Source organism: Copadichromis virginalis, linkage group LG6 (genome assembly GCF_057382275.1).
Source record: "Copadichromis virginalis isolate Kocher_CV1m ecotype Utaka linkage group LG6, C_Virginalis_male_GT1.1, whole genome shotgun sequence".
Taxonomy (NCBI): Eukaryota; Metazoa; Chordata; class Actinopteri; order Cichliformes; family Cichlidae; genus Copadichromis; species Copadichromis virginalis.
The window spans coordinates 35,601,901-35,622,204 of NC_140623.1; the positions used below are offsets into that span (position 1 = coordinate 35,601,901).

At 41.3% G+C, this 20,304-nt stretch overlaps 1 protein-coding gene across 1 annotated transcript; it reads left to right on the forward strand.

Annotated features, from left to right (window-relative positions):
• Positions 1-191: 191 nt before the first annotated feature.
• nomo (nodal modulator) lies at positions 192-14,918 on the forward strand. Its single transcript, XM_085460186.1, has 31 exons — positions 192-412; positions 921-1,010; positions 1,092-1,137; positions 1,251-1,351; positions 1,618-1,724; positions 1,824-1,896; positions 2,536-2,688; positions 2,879-3,016; positions 4,151-4,240; positions 4,367-4,472; positions 4,584-4,734; positions 4,827-5,004; positions 5,443-5,584; positions 5,714-5,845; positions 6,386-6,522; positions 6,622-6,709; positions 6,862-6,925; positions 7,025-7,120; positions 7,240-7,461; positions 7,694-7,776; positions 7,878-8,037; positions 9,087-9,213; positions 9,787-9,900; positions 10,038-10,165; positions 10,309-10,450; positions 10,646-10,729; positions 11,477-11,587; positions 11,719-11,820; positions 12,528-12,647; positions 12,760-12,852; positions 13,083-14,918. The coding sequence occupies exons 1-31, from the start codon at positions 257-259 to the stop codon at positions 13,212-13,214; spliced, it is 3,666 nt and encodes a 1,221-aa protein (XP_085316312.1). The 5' UTR covers positions 192-256; the 3' UTR covers positions 13,215-14,918.
• The last annotated feature ends 5,386 nt before the right edge of the window (positions 14,919-20,304 follow it).

Here is a 20,304-nt window from a genome sequence, read left to right on the forward strand (position 1 = left end):
CTTCTCCAACAACCGAGATGTTAGAAAATGGATCAGGGATGTTAGGGTTCGGTAAAAACGTAGACGTTTGTAACTTTAACCAGAAGAGGGCAGTGATACAACTTAAAACGTTACAAGCGGCCGTGAGCGAAGGAGAAAATGGCACCTCCTACCCGCCAGAGGTCGCTGCAGACGCCGCCTGTGACAGTTCATTGACAGCCCCTCAGCTGGTACGGAACCGGAGGCAGCGTGCGGTTGCTTGGCTCAACCACTCAAAATGCTCAGAATTACGATCCGGGCAGAAATGGGATCCCTTTGGATTTTGTTCGGTGTCATCTACTCCCAGTTCTTGGCCGTATCCTCTGATGACATAGTTGTGGCATGCGGTGGATTCGTGAAATCCGACGTTGAAATCAATTACTCTCTGATCGAGGTGAGAGTGCAAATGTCCCGACTAGCGTGCTAGCAGCTAACCAGCAGCTAGCTGGTTTGTGGTAGAAAGCTAAAGGTTGGGCGGAGTTTTTCGTTTCAATGACAGTTTGAATGAAATGAATACAAAAGCAGTGTGTTTGTGTTTAATCTGTTTCTGATTGCTCGCAAACATTTGTGAGTTTGGTCTTGTTTGACATTGATTTAGCTACTTACTTGATAGCTGATGGTAACTCCGCATTAATATCCATATATCACACAAGGCATTCACTGCTAATCCTAAAACCTGCAGGCGTTGATGAGTAAGTGCTCCCGTCCTAATCCCTTCTTTTTCACGGGCTACATGGGATTAGCAATTTGGTTAATTAAGATATTGAAATGAACTAAATCCGACAGACTAGATTGTTTCTTTGTTGCTAGTTGACATAAATCGCTCAGTTTAGTTATTATAGTATGAACACTATAATAACTTTCATTATGATTAATGATCACTGTGTGTTCTTCATTCTCAGATTAAACTATATACCAAACAAGGATCACTGAAATATCAAACGGATTGTGCTCCAATCAATGGTTACTTCATGATCCCTCTCTATGACAAGGTATGCCAGCAACTGATTTGATTAGCTCTAACTAATTCTTTCACTGATGGTGAATTTAATCAAGCTGTCACTTTAACGCAGGGAGATTTCGTTTTGAAGATCGAGCCTCCGCTTGGGTGGAGCTTTGGTAAGACTCTCACAGAAACATCCCCATAATTCACAAATTATCATATAAAAGCCATTGTGCATTGTCCCATATTCTCTGGTCTCTTTTCCTTTTGGACTTTTAACTGTCATCAGAGCCTACCAGTGTCGACCTGCATGTGGATGGAGTCAGTGACATTTGTACGAAAGAAGAAGACATCAATTTTGTTTTTACGGGATTCTCAGTGTCAGGAACGGTGAGAATGGTCTTCTTGAAAAGAAATTTAGATTGTTATAGTATGTAGACAGAAAGTTTAAGAGTTAAGACTGTCTACTTTGCAAAATGTGTGATTTTAAAAAAAAGTGCTTTGACACATTTGATGGGGTTTATCTAAATGCAAGAAAACTTTGGAGCGCTTTAAAGCTTCTTTAACCAATGCAACACAGGTTATTGATAAAATAAATAGTAGTATCAAGTGGTGATTAGTGTCTAGTTTCCTCAAATATATTGTGTTTTGCTCAGGTTCTGAGTAAGGGCCATCTCATGGGCCCGGCTGGCGTGGAAGTCAAACTCAGCCGAGCCGGAACAGGGGAGAAGCTCCAGAGTGTCACCACACAGCCTGGAGGAAAGTAAGTTACTCACACCTTATGTTTGTTTCTGCATTATACAGATGATTGAAATGAACTTGCCCCTTTCTTTCTTTTTTTTGTGGTTTTTTGCTTACACAGGTATACCTTCTTTAAAGTACTACCAGGAAAGTATGACATCACAGCTTCTCATCCTTCCTGGACTCTCGAACAGGTTTGTTCACGTTAGCAATCGATATTAAACTGCACGTTGCGTTAAAAACGTGTTGTCCATGTTCTATTATGAGTGCCTCATGTCAGTTTTTTACATCTTACATCCGCCAAACCCCATTTAGAATTGATGATCAACTTATCATGCATGTCTTTGGACTGTTGAAGAAAGCTGGACTTTGCAAGATGTAAAATAAATGACACAAAGTGTAACTTGGTTCATATCTGATGTTAAAATTAGATGAAAAAAGAGTGTGGTAAACTTTTAGTGAAAGATTTAAAATCTCTGTGTACAAAAATACACTGTCAGATTTGTAACTGATGATGCGAATAAGCTCTCCCACATTATTTCCCCCCCCCATACCCACCTGCCATCATGCTCAGTACCACAGCATCCCAGTTTCCAATTAAAGTACTGTCATTAATACTGTAGAGAATGCATGATCTCAGAGGTCTGTTTGATTCTGTATCGCTTGAGGGTAGAAAACTTCATTATTCACCTACTTGCTTAGCTGATACAGTTCCTTGTCAGGTGAGCAAGGTTATAACTAATGAGCTCCAGCAGTAATCACAGTGAACCTGACAGGGCCATTATTCCATCTCTTAATGCAACTTATGGGTGACCTCTGCCATCTTCATATAGAGTACTACCTCAGTGCACGTCTCCAATGCAAATGCCCCGGCCGCTGACCATCTGGTGGTTGGAGGCTACGATGTCTCGGGGGAGGTCCGCAGTGATGGAGAGCCCATGAAAGAGGTCACCTTCCTGCTTTACTCAGCCACAGTCAAGAGAGAGGTAAACCTCCATAATTTCCATTTTTGCACAGAAATATGTCGACTTTTCATATCCGTCTTACATTATATGTAAATGATCACACTTTAACACTTTACTTTAACTTAACACATTTTCCACGTCCTTTAATTTCTGGAATATGCTGAATTTCGCATTGCTCCATTGGTTCAATTTGAATGTTTGTCATTTCCAGGACATAAGTGGTTGTAATACTTCCCCAGTGGAGGGTGCAGATTCTGGAGACAGCACGCTGGTATACCTGTGCAGCGCTCTGTCCAGAGATGATGGTGTCTTTGTCTTTCCTTCGTTAGCCAGCGGCGAGTACACTGTGGTGAGTTATTGTCGCAAAAGCCAACAGAAGACTGCTGTCAATTTGAGCTATTGTGTCAGAAATACAACAGAAGACCAAATGATGTATAAGTACACAGTGCAGCTACTTTGATTTAATAAGGAAGTCTTTTCCTTTGTGCCATAAGATTAGCTACATCATCTTCTGATTTGTGAATTCCTATGTTGAAGCCTCTATTTGGCTGCTTCCATGTTTCCTATTTCTGGATGAGAGGGTGGAGTGTTTAATTATCAGATAGCGCCAGCAAGTTACATCCATTAACTCTAACAGGGCATTAGACAGTCATAGATACACTCTAATTAGCGCTGCATAACATACAAATAGAGTACTACAATTTGATCCGAAAACCGGACCACAAATACAGCCTTATTAATCTCTGAAAAGCACCAAGAGCACAAAAATGATTGAGTTCATGTTCAGTGACTTGGCTTGGCTGAGGTCAAGCTTAGCAGACAGCTGCCAGAATAGCCACCTGCATAGGTGTCCACCTATCAGTCAAAGCTGCTTCACTCCTAATTGAATACATTGGAGCCTGAATAGAAAGTAAACAGGAGAGTTGGAGCGAGACACGGTAAAGTCAGTTGTTATCTTGCTGAGGAGTTAGAGGTGATGAAACTCACAGCTCCTTATCCAACCACTCACAGCAGGTACTCGTTATTCCATTACTCCTCTCAGTATTTCAAAAACAGCGCAAATTTAAATCTTGCTTTTTTTAAACTTGATGACACACACACACAAATTTTACTTCAACAGTACTATTTGAACTATTTAAACAGCTCTAACGCCATTTAAAGAGGTTTGGGTGATTTACTTAAATTAACCAAACAAAGACTTTCATAGGATTGTATTACAATATATTGTAATGACAACTACAACATGTTTTATGTTTCCTGTTTTCTAATCCACCCCACATTTAGCTAGGTAATCCGAATCCAGTGCAGGAATTACATGTGTATGAACTTTTTTTTTTTTTACCGATATAACTACAAGAGACAAGGTGGTATGAATGATGGGTTTTATGAAAGCATCATTTTTATTTGCGAACAATGAAATTCTATCTTAGAGATGTAATCGTTTTTCCATCTAAATGTGCTTCTGTGAAATCCTTCACTTCAGATACCTTTCTACAGAGGAGAAAGGATCACTTTTGATGTTGCTCCTTCTAGGATGAATTTCAAGGTGGAACACAACAGCTTGAAACTAGAGGTAAAGAGAACTGTTATATCTTAATTTTTTTAAAATAGTTATTATTAATGTGTATCAGCAAGTTTCAAAAGGAAACAAGTTTTGTGCAAAATATTCAAGTTTGACATTCTGTCTCTTTATGTGTAGCCCATCTTCCGTGTGATGGGCTTCTCTGTGACTGGCCGGGTTCTCAACAGTCCTGATGGGGAAGGTGTGCCCGATGCTACAGTCTACCTAAACAACCAGATCAAGGGTAATCGCAAAAGAAGACTCATGTTTTCAGTAGAATATCTAACTATAGTTTTTGAAGTGGTTCTCTGTCACACTTTAAACTGTAGCTTGCTTTACCACTCTGTCCTCACAGTTGTCAGCAAAGAAGATGGCTCTTTCCGGTTGGAGAACATGACAGCTGGTACCTACACCATCCGTGTCAACAAAGAGCTCATGTTCTTCGAGCCAGTCACAGTGAAGATCGCTCCTAATACGCCTCAACTTCCTGATATCGTCACAGCAGGGTACGTTATAAGAATTAGTAGCTTATTACATAAATTTAGCTGCAGTGTAGTTCTTCATATTGTCATGACTTCCTCATTTTGGTCCAACACAGGTTCAGTGTTTGTGGCCAGATCTCCATCAGCCGCCTGCCTGAAGGCATGAAGCAGCAAGGTCGCTACAAGGTCACTCTGACGCACAAGAGCACAGACAAGGCTTTCATTCGGACTGTTGAATCTGACCATCAGGGGGCCTTCTGCTTTCAGGCCAAACCCGGAGACTACAGTGTCCATGTAAGACTCGAGCAGCATTTTATTTTATATGACATATCCATATCTTAATTTTTATAACCTCTTATTTAATCAGTTTGAAAGCTAATTCAAATGGTATTAAATATATACAAGAAACCGACATATGTCACGCATACTAAATTTTAATTGGTGAGCCTCCTAAAAGATGAACAGATGTCATGTTGCCTAAAGCGCAGATGGTGCTTTTTACCCATATTCTATGATATTTGCACATTTACGGCTTAACAGTTGCAACAGATCATCGTCTGAAAAACTCATTTTTCATTGGAAAGCAAAAAACCCAAATCTTTAACTTTTTTTTTATTCAGAAATACAGATTCATCTGTGTCATCAAACCAAAGCAGTTAAGCTTAGTGTTCATGTAGCTGTTTGATTAAAAAATATGGTTTTAAGCAAAAGGATATTTGTTTGTGTGTTCAGGTATCTCTGCCTGAAGCAGAGGTGAAAGCAGGCCTGGCTCTGCAGCCTCAGGCCCTGGACATCTCCCTTGTGGATCAACCACTCACAGACCTAGTTTTCACCCAGTTCATGGCTTCTGTTTCTGGAAAGGTGTACTGTCTAGGTAAAAGTCTTAGTAATTTACACTTTACAGTCTTTTTGAGAAGACAAAGTTTACCAAAGATGCAGCTTTAATCCATAAAGAAATATGTTTTCACACGAGCCAACCTTGTGTTCTCTGGTTGTCCTTTAGCTTCCTGTGACGACCTCTCTGTAACCCTGCAGCCAGCGAGTAGGCAGGGGGAGAGGAGGGCAGTGGCTCTGTCTGGGAGCAGCGACATCCTCAGCTTCTCTTTTGACAACGTTTTGCCCGGGAAATACAAAGGTTTTAAGTATACTTCTAGTTTTTTTAAATTATATGTAAATTCTGCATGCAGTCAGGTTTTCACTGGAACAACTGAGTCAAGCATTCTGTACAATATAAACCCCTCAATCTATGCACACTTCTATTTGAAAGTTATAGTAGTTATTCTTAAATAGAGAAATGAGCGGGTAATCATCAGCCTTTCAATCACTGGTTTATAGCAGCAGCTTTCAGCAGGCATGCCATTACTCAACTAGTGTTTCCCCACCTTCTGGTAATGTGGATCCATCTGTTCATTCCACACAAACTCTTTCACTGCCTGCAAATGATCTGCACACATGCATGTTTATTCAGTTTATAGTGTTGCTGGGACAGTTTTTATATATAATATGTGTGCAATCATTTTTTAAATTCTTTTTTATTCAAAGATCCTGAACGGAACTTGTGATATTTTTCCACCTATAATAGTGTGACATATTTAATTCACATATTTCTTTTTTCCCCCTGTCATTTAAAATGTATTTCTCACTTTTTATTCTCTCTAATCTTTACCACTTGTAGTAAGTATTTCTCACGAGGAGTGGTGCTGGAAACATAAGTCAGTGGAGGTGGAGGTTCTGGAATCGGACGTCTTGGGGGTGGAGTTCAGACAGATTGGCTACATCCTGCGCTGCTCCCTTTCCCATGCCATCACTTTGGTTAGTAATCAGTAGCTCACTCCACTTGCACTACATGCTGCCTGTTAGATCAGATGCTTACACTTCCATATGTATTATTGAATGTGTGGTGCTGCACAGGAGTTCTTCCAAGATGGCAGCAAACCTGAAAACGTTGGCGTGTACAACCTCTCTAAGGGAGTCAACCGCTTCTGCCTCTCCAAGCCTGGTGAGTTTCTTTATTCTGACCTCTCATTAGCTCAACATAGGAGAAATTAGCATAATCAAAAAATATCAGACTGTACCAACTGTACCATGTCCGACTTATCTAAATATACCACTGGAACGTAATAAGTAATCAGCCAAAAATGGCTTGTCCAGGTGTTTACAAAGTCACCCCTCGCTCCTGCCACCAATTTGAGCAGGACTTCTACACCTACGATACGTAAGTAATGCAACGTCGTGTGTTTTTATTTCTGGGTTAATGCAGTGCAACCATGCAGCCAAAGCATTCTAATGACTGCTGTTGACCTGTGTGTAACAGTTCAGCCCCCAGCATTCTGACCCTGACTGCAGTGCGGCATCACATGACAGGACTCATCACCACCGACAAGACTCTAGACGTCACAGTCACGATCAAGTAATTATGACTCTGCATGAGTAGTCTCGTATGCTCAAATGCTGCCGTGCATTTGCGTGTTTGGTAATGACCAGCTTTAGCGTTTTTATTTATTTTTAAAACCTCATCCCCCTGGTCAGGTCGTCCATCGAGAGCGAGCCGGCGCTCGTGCTGGGTCCGCTGCGGAGCCTGGAGGAGCAGAGGCAGGAGCAGCAACTGCAGGAGATCGAGCTGCGACGTCAGGAGCGAGAACGCCGTGCAGCTGAAGAGGAAGGAGGTGCCAGAGACGATAGTCCTCCTATCCAAGAAAAGGCTGATGAACTGACAGGCCCTTTCCACTATGAGTTCTCCTACTGGGCTAGGTCAGTTTTTGCTCTTTAAAATACCATGTAGGGCTGACGGCAAAACTTCTGTTCACTTTAGTGTTAACTTGGAAATTCCAGCTTTATATCTCTATAGAAAATTAACAGGACTTGAGAGAAATTAAGAGTGGAATTCTGACATCTGCTAATAATAACCATCAGAGGCTCACTTGAGTCTAGAACTGTTGTTCATTGCTGTTAGTGATTTTTTTCTTTCTGTGTAAATATGCAGGGCTGGTGAGAAGATCACAGTGACTCCCTCCTCGAAGGAGCTGTTGTTCTACCCTCCTGAAGTAGAGGCAACTATCACCGGAGGTAAATTCACACAAGAAGAAAGTCTATTGGAAACCTTAAAACGGACTCTGATACAACCCACGCAGGTTATTCTAAATAAACCGCATCTTTGCTGTTGACAGAGTCGTGTCCAGGTCGGCTGGTGGACATCACCGGTCGTGCAGGTCTTTTCTTAGAAGGCAAGGTGTCACCAGAGCTACAAGGTGTGGAAATATCTATCACTGAGAGAGGCGCTGCTACACCACTCATTACTGTGGCCACTAATGAGATGGGAGCATACAGGTATGAGAACACAGTGATAAAAATAGGGTGTGTGAAAATGAGAGCGAGGATATTCAAGCATTTTTCATTCGGGTAATGCTGCCTTCGGGTTCTGCTATAAATGTTATTGCCTTAGCAAGTCATTATACTAACAGGGTAGTTCATAAATGCATTTTTTTTTTAAAGAATAAGGTTTTTGGCCTGGAGTGAGGTGTGAAGTCTTTTCTATTTAGGACCAAAAAGTTAAAGTTAAAAAAGAAAAAAAGTTGAGATTCATGGCTGTGGGCGCAGCCATCATCATTTTGTTACTGACTGAAATAACCCAACAACTGTTGGATTCATTACCTCGGAGCCCCAGATGTTCATGGTGCCCAGAGGATGAATTTCAATGACTTTTGTGTTCACCTGTTTATTCCTCTTTTCTTTATTTGAAAAAAAAAAAAAAAAACCCTGGAAACTTACGAAGCATCAGCCAGGCTAGCATTTTTACAGCAGATATTTTTGGCTTGTCATAAGAGCGAAAGCACAGGTGGCATTAGAGACATTGGCGCTGAATCAGTATGCAGAAAAGCAGGGCTTGCAATACATTATCAAGCCTGTGATCTGCGATCTTGATGCTGTTGTAAGCATCTTAGTCTGTAAAATTAGGGTCACGGGGACAGCCTCACAGGGCTGCAAGTAGACTTTGTGTCCTTAGAGCAAAGAAACATGCCTCTTTTCTTTCACATGAGTAAAGCTTGTGTTGTATGTAGTGCTGTCAGCGTTAATCTCGTTAAAATGACGTTAACGCCATAACCGCATTAACGCGGCAAATCTCCATTAGCGAGTTAACGCGGATCGCCCCGTGCGTTAGGCTGCACGGCGTTAACGAGGCGCGTTGACGCCGTGCAGCTGGCGGTTATGGCGTCATTTTAATGAGATTAACGCTGACATTGTTCCATTGTTTTAGTATTGACGTTATAATAGGCTTTATAGATTGGCTTGTGTTCAAATCACGTTGCATTTAGTAATAAACAAGTATCTTGAAGAAATTCCGACCTTCACTTAACTTTTCCCCCGCTTTTCTTCAGTGTGGGTCCGCTCCACAGTGACCGGCAGTACGACATCAGTGCAAGTAAAGAAGGTTTCGTGCTGAGTCCCGTGGAGGGCACCCAGGGAGATTTTAAGGCATTTGCTTTGGCTGGCGTCACCTTCAAGGTATATGCAGCCATCCTCACGTGCATGTTTTACCTCCCAGTAATCATCAGACGTTTAGGTACTTTTTATATTTGTCCAGCTGTTTGTTCACAACTACTAACCCTCAGTGATTATGGTGGTTGGACATGAGATAAAGAAGTGACATAATGAAAAGTACTTGTTACTGTATGTTTTGGAAAAATGTTTTTTTTGTGTTTTGCCGCGTGCTGTCAGTACACTGCCTTTGTGCTGCCCTTTGTTAAAAGGATCTGCAATTACCTACTGCGACCGTGAGATCCTGACACAAATGATCAGTATTAGTTTCCTTTTCACACTGTGTGATAAATTGCTTTGAAATCTTCTGCTCAGCATTGACAGAGCTTTGTGCCCATGTTTATTTTTCACTTGTACATCTTCTCTGAAATTAAGCTCACCTGTCAGCCTGATTACACCCACAATTTGGCGCTCACTCGAGCCACGGGCTTTCATTATATTTTCTCCGTGTGATCTTTTATTGTGAAAAGATTAAAGGGGTTTAATTGATTTGGTCCCTGTCTAGCAGTAAAATCAACAAGTATTCTGTCTGTGCTGTAGATCAAATCGGAGGACGGTCAGCCTCTCGCCGGCGTGCTTCTTTCTCTGAGTGGGGGTCAGTTTCGCTCCAACCTTTTGACTCAAGACACTGGCATCCTCACTTTCAATAACTTGGTAAGAAACCTCTTTTAGTAGTATGTCAGACTGCCAAACATTGTTGGTGGTTGACGGTAATTCTAGGGATGCTTTGCCCTGTGTCTTGGTTCACTTGTCCATCCTGTATTTTCTGCTTCCCACCTTTTTTTCCTCAGAGTCCTGGTCAGTACTACTTCAAGCCCATGATGAAGGAGTTCCGCTTTGAGCCGGCATCTCAAATGATTACAGTGGAGGAGGGTGAAAACCTCAGTATTGATATAACTGGAATCAAAACTGCGTACAGGTAAATGAGTGTACATTGTCCACTGTTAGCTTGCAAGCATAGGAATATCTTTCAGTGTGCAAATTACTGAGCCTATACTCATCTGCTGGTGGGTACTGCAGCTTGCACATGTGCTCATTGCAGTCTTGTACACTTGTCCTCAGCTGCTACGGAATGGTGCAGTCTCTCAACGGGGATGCAGAGTGGGACGTGGCTGTGGAGGCCGTGGGTCAGGGAGACTGTAGCCTCTACAGCGAGGACACGGTCACTGATGAGGAGGGCCGATTCAGACTCAGGGGTCTGCTGGTGAGGACGGGATGAGCTGTTAAAATAAGACCAGACTTGAGAATTGAAACAGATCATGGCCTCTAGGTGTTGTCTTGGATTACTAGGGAAACTGGTGATTTTGCAAAGTGTGATTTGTAAGCTGTATATGATTTGCTCAGTTGTAATGGAGTGTATGTGATTATACCTCTAACTCATTTAATGTTTTTCTTGCAGCCGGGTTGCAAATATCTCATTCAACTGCGAGCTGAAGGCAACGACCACATAGAGAGGGCCTTGCCGCAACACAGAGCTATAGAGGTAGGCAGCAGCTTGCTTCAAGTTTGTCTGGTGCAGATGTTCAGCATCTTTGGCTTTTAATGGGGTGGAGAAATTACAATTATACCAAGTTTCTTAGAGCTTTAAATATGAGAGGGGTCACTTGAGTGTCATGAAGGCACACATGCTTAAGCATAACTGGTTAGTTTTACATGTTTGGCTACATATTTAGACTTTTTGTCAGTAGCTAATGGTGCAGTTATCTATGTTTAGGAAGTATGTTGTTTTGACTTAAAAGCTGTGGGTCAGAGTTGACTTGGATTACTCTTGAAGGCAAAGCTGCTACTAAATGAAGCTCACTGAGTGCTTTAAGTTCAGGAATTTTGCACACATTTTCAAGTCGTACTCGCACTGCTTTAACACTTCTGAAAACTATTAAGGGGGCTATGGAAAACTTTAGTAATTGAATTGTTAAAATAACTGTGGGAACCCTGTGATTATGACTTATCGGCACCCTCATCACATGGGTCCTTTCAATATTCAGAACAAAAGCAGCGATAATCCCATTGCCAAAGTTTAAACCTCTCACTTCATAATTTTAGCTTGTCTGAAAAGTGCAGCGCTCCTAATCTCCCTCGCAAGGCTGGAAATGCCTTAATTCCCTTTAATTCTCTGTTATTATCACACCGTGTGACTTGAACAAAAAACTTGATCCGTGGTTCACATTGGATATTTTCTTCACAAGTTTCATTGTTACATCTATATAATGAGCTCTATATTCCCTTTCAGGTTGGCAGTAGTGACATTGAAGGGGTCAACATTATCGCCTTCAGGCAGATCAATCAATTTGACCTCAGTGGAAACATCATCACGTCTCCTGAACACCTTCCAACACTATCAGTAGGACGTTTAAAACCCGGCATTTTTGTCTTTCTTTTGAAACTTTTAAGTCTCTACAAGGCTTTTGCATTAGCTGTAGATAAGTTAGACCTGTAATCATTTTGCTTTACCTTTACACTTTCCCCCCCCAGGTGAAATTGTACAAGAGTGACAATCTGGACAATCCAATCAACAGCGTCTCTCTGGGACAGTCCCTTTTCTTTCACTTCCCTCCTTTGGACAGAGATGGCGAGGTAATTCAGTCTTAAAGAGCTCCTGTTATGCTTTTACTGGTTTGAGTAATGAGGTCAGTGTACGTTTAGTAATCCCAGTAAGCCAAAAGGTTCGTGTTTCAGACCACTAAGACAATTCTTTCCTACTATTAGACATGTATAATGTCAGTGTGAGAGGACATCCCTAACATGGTTATGTCAGGGACAGCGCTCTTCATATGTGCAAATTTACCACCCACATGCTGTTCAAACCTTCTGTTTAGCAGTAGTAGCCAATCAGAAGAAACCTGGCTTAAAGGGAGAGCGGTTTTAAAGAGAGAGGAGGTAAAACACCTTTCTGAAGGTGGTGCAGGCCCTCAGTTCAGTGAGGCCGAGTATAAGATAAAAGTAGGATTATTTTTCGACTGTGAAACATGCAAAGCAACTTGATGGTTTTTGGTTTTTAAGCCAGTATTATTAAAATATAGTGCTGTCAGTGTTAACGCAACATTAACGTGCTTAAGCTGCATTAACGCCGAGTGACCCCTCACACTAATCTGCGTTAACTCGTTAACAGGGATTTGCCAATTTTGACGCGTTAACGTGGGTCAGTTCACATTAATGCTGACAGCACTACTGAAATATCATTTACTTAGTCCTTAATTGCGTATTTTACGTAATTCATAGTAAAACGTGACCCAGAATACACTGCTGTTTATCCATAGTCACCTTTCTCTTCTCTTTTCTAGAGCTACGTACTGATGCTGTACTCCACACTGTCCCGTTCCCAATATGATTTCACACTGCCTCAAGTCTCCTTCACTTCCACTGGCTACTACAAACATGTCACTCTTACCTTCCACCCTACTGTAAGATACAGATGTTTTTAAGTATATATTTTTCCTACAAAGAATATTTGTTTTGTCTTATTTGTTACAGAACAGTATGTTTCTATATAAATGTGTGTGCACTTTCCCACAGCGTAAAGTGCCCGACCAGGATGTTGCTCAGGGGTCTTACGTAGCTTTGCCGCTCACTCTACTTCTCCTCTTAGCGGCCTACAATTATGAGAAGGTACAGAACAAGTTGCATCTAATCAAGGCAGACTATTCAACCAAGCTTTTGTTTGATTTGTCAATTTCTAAATGTGAGGAATAAATGTCAATAGGCTTGGCCTTGTCCAGGCCAAGCCTATAATGTATTAATACCCTGTAATTCTAATAGTTGTCGCATGGTTGGTTTTTATAGTTAAAGTTTTTGATCCAGTAAGCTTCATTTAATGCCTTTTCCTGACCTGTTTGCAGGTGATTCCCCTTTTGTTACAGTTGGGGAGCCGCATCCAGGGTGTGAGGAGCATGGCTCAAGCCAGCAGCGAAAGTGCTGCTATGGATGAAGCCAAACGTCAGGCCAAGAGACAGAAAGCCAGGCGAACATGAGGTGCACATTAAGCCACATCTTCGTACACTAAACTGCCCGCTAGCATCCGTGACCCCAGCATCGGAAAGCAATGGGTTACCAGGGTTACACTTCTTCATTGTTACCAACCAAGTGCTGTGTGTGCTAGTGAACTTTTTAGCTTGCTAAGGTGTGTTTGAAACAGGGCCCAGGTGAAGCCCAACATGAACCACTCAACACCCTTTACCACCACCACCACCTCCACCTCATCTGCCACTTTGATTCACTGGACCGATAGCTGACATTTTACAGACTGTTTTTTGTCCACAATTAACCTTAGTCTAAGAAAATTGTTGATATTTGTAATAGAATATGAGCCATTTTTTATATTTGTAATTTATCCAGGTCAACAACAGCGTTTTGTGGGTTTTTTTGTTGTTGTTTTTTTTTTAATGAGTACACTGCTTATTTTAATAGTCCTAACAATGTTTGGGTCCGTGAGACATTGTATGCCTATCAACACTGGGGCCAAGTCATTGAAACGTGGCTTTAATTTGATAAAGTGTTAGCTTAAAGCAGCAGTTCTCAAACTTTTTTCCCTGGCATGCCTCCATTTAGATGCCACACACACACACACACTTTCTCAGCATCAGCAAAGTTGATTATTTTACATACCGTACATAAATTATAGCCATAAAGCTTAATTTAACTTTGTATTTTTCCCTGGGTCGTCCGCAACCCTCCTGCAGTGGATTTATGTCCCACCAGGGGGCCCCGCCCCATAGTTTGAGAACCGCTGGCTTAAGGATATTTAAGGTTTCCAAACTATGTGCTGGTTTTTTCACAAGCTTAAAATGTTTTTAACTTGATGTGTCCCCATGGACTTGATCTAAGACTGAACTGAGCCTTATAATCCCATCACAAACAAGGGACTCTGTAACTTCCAGTTACAAATGAAAGACAACCAAAGATGTTAACGAGCTAATATGGTTAGTCAAATGACATCACACAATGTCAATCACCAATGAAATACTGTAATGCATTCACTCCTGATGGCATTTTATTAGGCGTTAAGTGTGATGTTAGACTTTTTGACTCCTCCGTTTGCTCAGGTACAGGATGCGGAAAATTTTGGTTTGAATACTGTGTTTTTGTTTTCTTTGAAGGATGGGCTGCGGTGGCGGGGTAGGGAGTGATAGGGCTAACTAAGAGTTGATTAATTTATTAACATGTTTAATCGGATGTGAACGATAACCTAGTCTGAATGCTATGACGTGTTTTTTCAGAAGTGTGGTTGATTTCATTTTTTTCTCATTTATATTCCATAAGATTAAATATGTGTGACAAGCTAAATTAAATTTCAGAAGACCCATGTACTGAATCGAAAATGAATATCTACAAAGGGTCGTTCATGACCTTTAGATAAACTTGATGAGGCAGGATTGTGATTTCATAAGCTCATTGTCTTACTGCAGAGCAGTTTAATGCACTGTGAAATCTATGTACCCCAGCTCTTTTTTTCTGTATTGAATTCATCTGAACTCAGCGGTGGCTGCCTTTTACAGAAAGATGAAAAGGCCACTGACTATTTACTGAGTTGAAAGATATTCCAATTAGTCTACATTCAGAAGTTGATTACTTTGGTTGGGGTGGGAGACGGAAGATGAGGGAGGTGGGGTGTAATTGTCATTTGTTCAGAATCTGTTAATTTTTCAGATAATCAATAAAGTTTGACTGGAATAAGATTACCTTTTTTATGGCTTTACCTGTAGGGGGCAGTGTAATGCTATAGGATAATATAACAGACAAGAACTGTAACTCCTCATCCTTTAAGTGTTACAGTACAAAACTCCTATTATATCAGTTCTGGATCACAAGAAGTCGACTCAGAAAATCAATAAGTCTGAGTCTGACTTCTCTCATTACTCCCCTTCACCCGAGCAGTACGTGTTATAAAGTGCCTTAGGGCACATTAGAGAACAGCCTGCACAAGTTGATGTTTTGGGAAGCGAGGTTAAACGGCTTAAATCACAGCAGAGCTGCCTAAAAGGAATATGTTTCAACTGAAATCCTATTGTTTTAGTGTGAAAAGGAAGCTTACACATGAATAACAAATGTGCTCTGCGCTGTCTTGAGAACTTCGCCCCACCCTGTCATTGTACACAGCATCAGACAAAGCCGGAGCACTGGACAGTTTTTAAGCATTAACTGATGGAAAAACAAGCTAAATTGATCACAGTTCGTATTTTTTGACTAGCCTTTGCCAACTAATAATAAACAAACCACATTATTGATCAGGTTTATGACCTCACATCTGGCATTTTGACCTGCAGTAGAGGAAACATCAGGGGGAACAGATCGCATTAACCATGCCTCTTCAACCTCTAAGGTGCAGCACTTGCAAGGCTTGGGTTAATTGCCTGTTGGTGTGCTGGCATGGCTTACAGGAACACTAAAATTAACTGAATGCACTATTTTTATGAGTTATTCATGTAGCTTTCTACATCACCCATTTGTTTAGTATTCTGGCATGTGTTTGGTTTTTCTCAGAAAATTCTCAGACACAATTTACCATATTTGCACAAAACTCTGGACTAAGTTATCAGCTAACACCAACAAGATTGCTTAGCAAGCTGCTAACCATGAAAATTAGTGCAATTAGCAGATGACTAAAATACAAAAATGGAGCATAAACGCCTTGGACCGCACAGCGAGATATATTACGGTGCTGCGCAAAATTCTTCAGCCAACACAAAGCCAAAAAACTCCCAAAACCTTGAAAATCAGTATTTGGTATGAAAACGTTCTCAGTAAAGACCCTGCACTGCCTCAGTTATGCTGAGTTCTGCACTTTGGGAAGGCCAATCCATGACTGATAGTGTTCTCAGTGTGTTTGTCTGTCCAGGTATGCTTTTACTATATTGACAGTGATGTTACATCAGTTTTGAGATCACCACCACTGGCTGAAAACGCCGGCCCCAAACCATGGTTTTTTTTGTGTAATTGGCATTCCTCAGCCTCATGTCCCTGGTTTCCGTCCTGAAGAATAGCTGCTTGACAGACACCCTTCCACTGAGACAATTTCTGATGAGGCTTCAGCAAACACATACATCAACTGAAAGTTTTTTGTTGTTTTTTTTAGGGTTGTGACTTTTTCTCTTGTCCTTCCCCTTTTGTTGAGTTTCCTCAGATTTTTTAAGAACACATTGCACACAAAATATGCCAAGTTTTTGCTAATAGCTCTTTGAGTCAAAAATACTATTTTAGACCTGTCGAACTGTCGTCTCTGGCTATGACTAAAGACGTGGAACCAAATTATGTTGTTTGTTTGTTTTTGCTTAAAATCTCAAAATGCCTTAAGATATGATTAAAAATGAGTTCTTTACTAAGTCATCTGTTATGTGTAGGCAACATGCTGGTTCATCCCTTGAGTTAGGTGCCTTTTAAGTGTTAAATGGCTTGCCAAACACAAACACCACTGAAAATGGTCATGTACAAGGACTGGACTGAAAGATTGAGAAAACAGTCAATTTCCAAAGAAAACCTTCAAACGACCACAAGTCTAGCTCCTTGGAAGCAAAATATAAGGAAATGAGAGGTAATGGAAGACTTTTGCACAATACTGTATGTCTTCATTTAAAAAAAGCTCCTAATAGTACAAACATTGTCAAGACCAGTTCATTGACTCCAATTAGCAAAGGTAAAACCTGATGGACAGTATTCAGCTATAGCTGCCACTGCTGAGATGCCTGTCAATCAAAGCAAACATGCTATATAGATGAACTATAAAAAAAAATAAAGTTCATTATGCAGTTCACTATCCAGAGACCAAAACCTGTTTTTGTCCCAGGCTATTAACATGCTTTTTAATAACATAATTTTGGGCATTTTAACACAGGAGTCTGTAGGGATGTACTCGCCTTTGGGCCAGCCTCTAGTGGCTACTGAACACTTCTGATTGGCTTTGCTGTTTAGCCCTGGAGGATGCTAACAGAGTCAAATTAATGAGGTTTTATGAAGCTTAATTAATCACATAAATGGCAGTAACAATGGCTACAGCATGCAGTATATAACATAGTGTATATGGGTAAGCTGGAAGGCATTTATTCAAAAGTTAGCCTAAAAGAACCTTTATACAGGTAGAATGCATAGTTGATGACAAGCAAAATTACTTTTCTGCCCTTTTCCTCTTCATCAGTTTGTGCTTTAAATAGAGAGCTTTTTGACCATCATTATTATTATTATTTTTTTTTATATCTGTGACAGTTGTTAGGCTGTCTCCTCTCCCACCTACACACTGTACATGTGACAACAACGCTTATGTGAATCCTGGATGGACTACCTCCTTTTGCTCCATCCATTTCATTGAAAAGGAGTGCCGGTGTCTTGTCACTCAATGCACAACGTTCTGACAGCAGCTGAGACGCCATACTGGGGCTCCTCTGCTGGCATTTTGAATTGATGAGATTGAGATGCAGCCAGTTAGTGTGAGCCACTCAGCTCAGCGTCTGTCTGCAACAACCTGGGGAATAAAAGCTGCAACAACAACACACACCGGTGTCATCAGTTTAATCACATAACATTGTCACTCAACTTCAATACACATGGCAGTCTTCTATAGACATGAGTTACTATTACTTCTATATATTTCTTGAGAAAATTGTTTTTCCCTCAGGTACCTCTGCAAGCAGGGATCCTTATCTTACAGTCTGCTGACATTCTAGTGTGATTTTATGGGTCGTTCCATTGCATATATCACACGCTGTCATTGCTTATGCTTAGAAAACACTGCCTGTGCATCTTAAACAGTGTTATTGCAGCTCCCGGTTGTATTTCAGTGACCCATGAGGTCTTATACTAATGACAACAGCAGACTGTGGAGTAGTGTGAACTTTATAAACCAGATGATCTGTAAATTCCCACAGTTAAACAGCTCCATTCTTATTATAGAAAACCTTTTTTCCAATGAGGTTTTCGTTCTTACAGCAAGTGAATTTATACAAATTTCCTGGGCCTTCGCCTGCATATTTGCATCACGCTGTCACTTAACATAACTCTCTCCATTCATGTCGTCCCACACTGCAGTGGCTCACTGCCCAGCCTGAGTCACCTATACCAGTCATAGTGCATTGGCCAGGACACAAGTCATCGTAGAGCAGTGGAGGGAGAGCGGCGCAGCACACCGTCTGTGGCACATTAATACCAGACGTTTGATGAGAAGGCCAGAGAGAGGGGGCACGGGGGTGGGGGGAAATTAAATATTCATTAGGAATGATGACAAGACGGACAGCGGTGGGGATGATGTGTAATAGTATCTACTGGCTGCTTTTTGTGGGAGCTGAAGCCTGTATGTGTGTGTGTGTGAGCCTAGATGCAAACCAGGCCGACTCTAAGTGCCAGTCTCTATCTGTACAAAGAGGTGTGTCATGTCACCCTTTTATGAAACCTAATGCCTACTTACTGCATGCCAGATGCAATGACAGCTGAGGTGGCTGTGTCCCCACTAATGTAATCAGAGAGAGCAAGAGTGCACAGAAAGCCTTAAAAATCTCCCGTCATTCATACATATTATGATCGAAAACAGGATTTTTATCCCCAAGGCTGCCTCTCGCTACAGTTGTGTTTAAGTGCAAGTTAAATCTGCAGCCTTTATAGCATGCTCTTTTTATTAAGTTTTCTGGACCGCAACTTTAATGTTTTGAGTCACTTTGAGCACTATCATCATTGTTGTTTGGAGCCATAGCAGAAATCTTTTATTTAGCAAAACCCATCGAAAACCAGCTGTACTCTTATACTTTCTGCCCAGCTCAAAATAACAAAGTGAGAAATGAGCTGTGAAGACAGTGAAACACAAGAGCCAAACAGTTCCAGCAGAAGATGTTGGAGACTTACATTTATCACATGATTGTAAATGAACTAACTGTTCAGTTTAGTAAATGCAGACCAACAGTAGAACAACTGTGAAACCCAGAATGTGAACTGCAGGTGTGTCATCATGCATGTGGTTCCACATGCTTAAGCATTCCAGTGCTCAGGCATTTTTTAATTGAGTTAGGTTCTATTAATCAATATTAATATCAATAATTCAATATGCCTTACACTGGCTTGTCTGGAAGTATTTAGCAATTCTTCAGTGAGTTGTGATGCTCTTAGCTGTGTATCTTAAATATGGGAGGATAATGGAGGCCAGGTCCATGCAAGAAAGTCTCCTGACTTGAAATAGAGAAGCTTATGAATCGCTCATTACATTGAATGGCCACCAAAGATATGTAATTATATCTATGCAAATACATTTGAATTCCAATAATTTGGTTTTATTCCGTTATGTTAAGTTATGTAGATTAAAATGAATTAAAGCTCGCATGATCTCTGTTTGATTCTTATCTCTTTCTGCCTTCCTTTCTTTTTAGTCCAAGGGGACAATTGTTTTACTACGACACAGCATTAGTCTGTGTCTGCTGCACAGCTCTTCACAGTGTAAGGTGAGCCATGTACCAGCGGTGTCTTCTAATCTTCTGCCTGTCCACAAATCTCTCCTTGAACAAATGAGTCTCACTGACCACTGCCGCTGCCTGTCCTCTACACATTTTCCAGTGCCCTTCCCTACATCCCACACAAGTGAAGCTCAAATGCCTAACGGATCAATGGACTGTTCAGGCCCGCTCGCATTCAACAAGGTCTCAGCATAGCTGCCGGCCCATTGGCTTTAAGAGATTTTTGTTGGCGGGTACGGTGATAAAAGCATAGACATCATGGTAATAAAAAGGCTGACAGGTTCTGGGAAGGACTGACTCTTTTTCTCTCCTCCTCTCTATCCATCTCGTTTGTCACATGTCTCCTCCCCTTCCCCTCATCGCTCTGCTCAGCCTTTGGTTCCAACAGACTGGTGCTGTAGTCTATACTGTCATGTGTATGGGCTTTGGAGCTTGACGAAAGGGGAGGACGACTGACACAAAGGGTGTGGAGAGACGGAGGGATGTCTGGTGTATGCATTGGAGAAGTTGATCAGTCTGGAGTTGTAGAAGTCTTTGAGCAAAGTCACATTATAGAGAAGGACAAAAGCAGCAGGCATGGCTGCCGACACCCCTTGAGGAAGCCTTGACCAAAAAGCTTCCGTATACTAAGACCTTT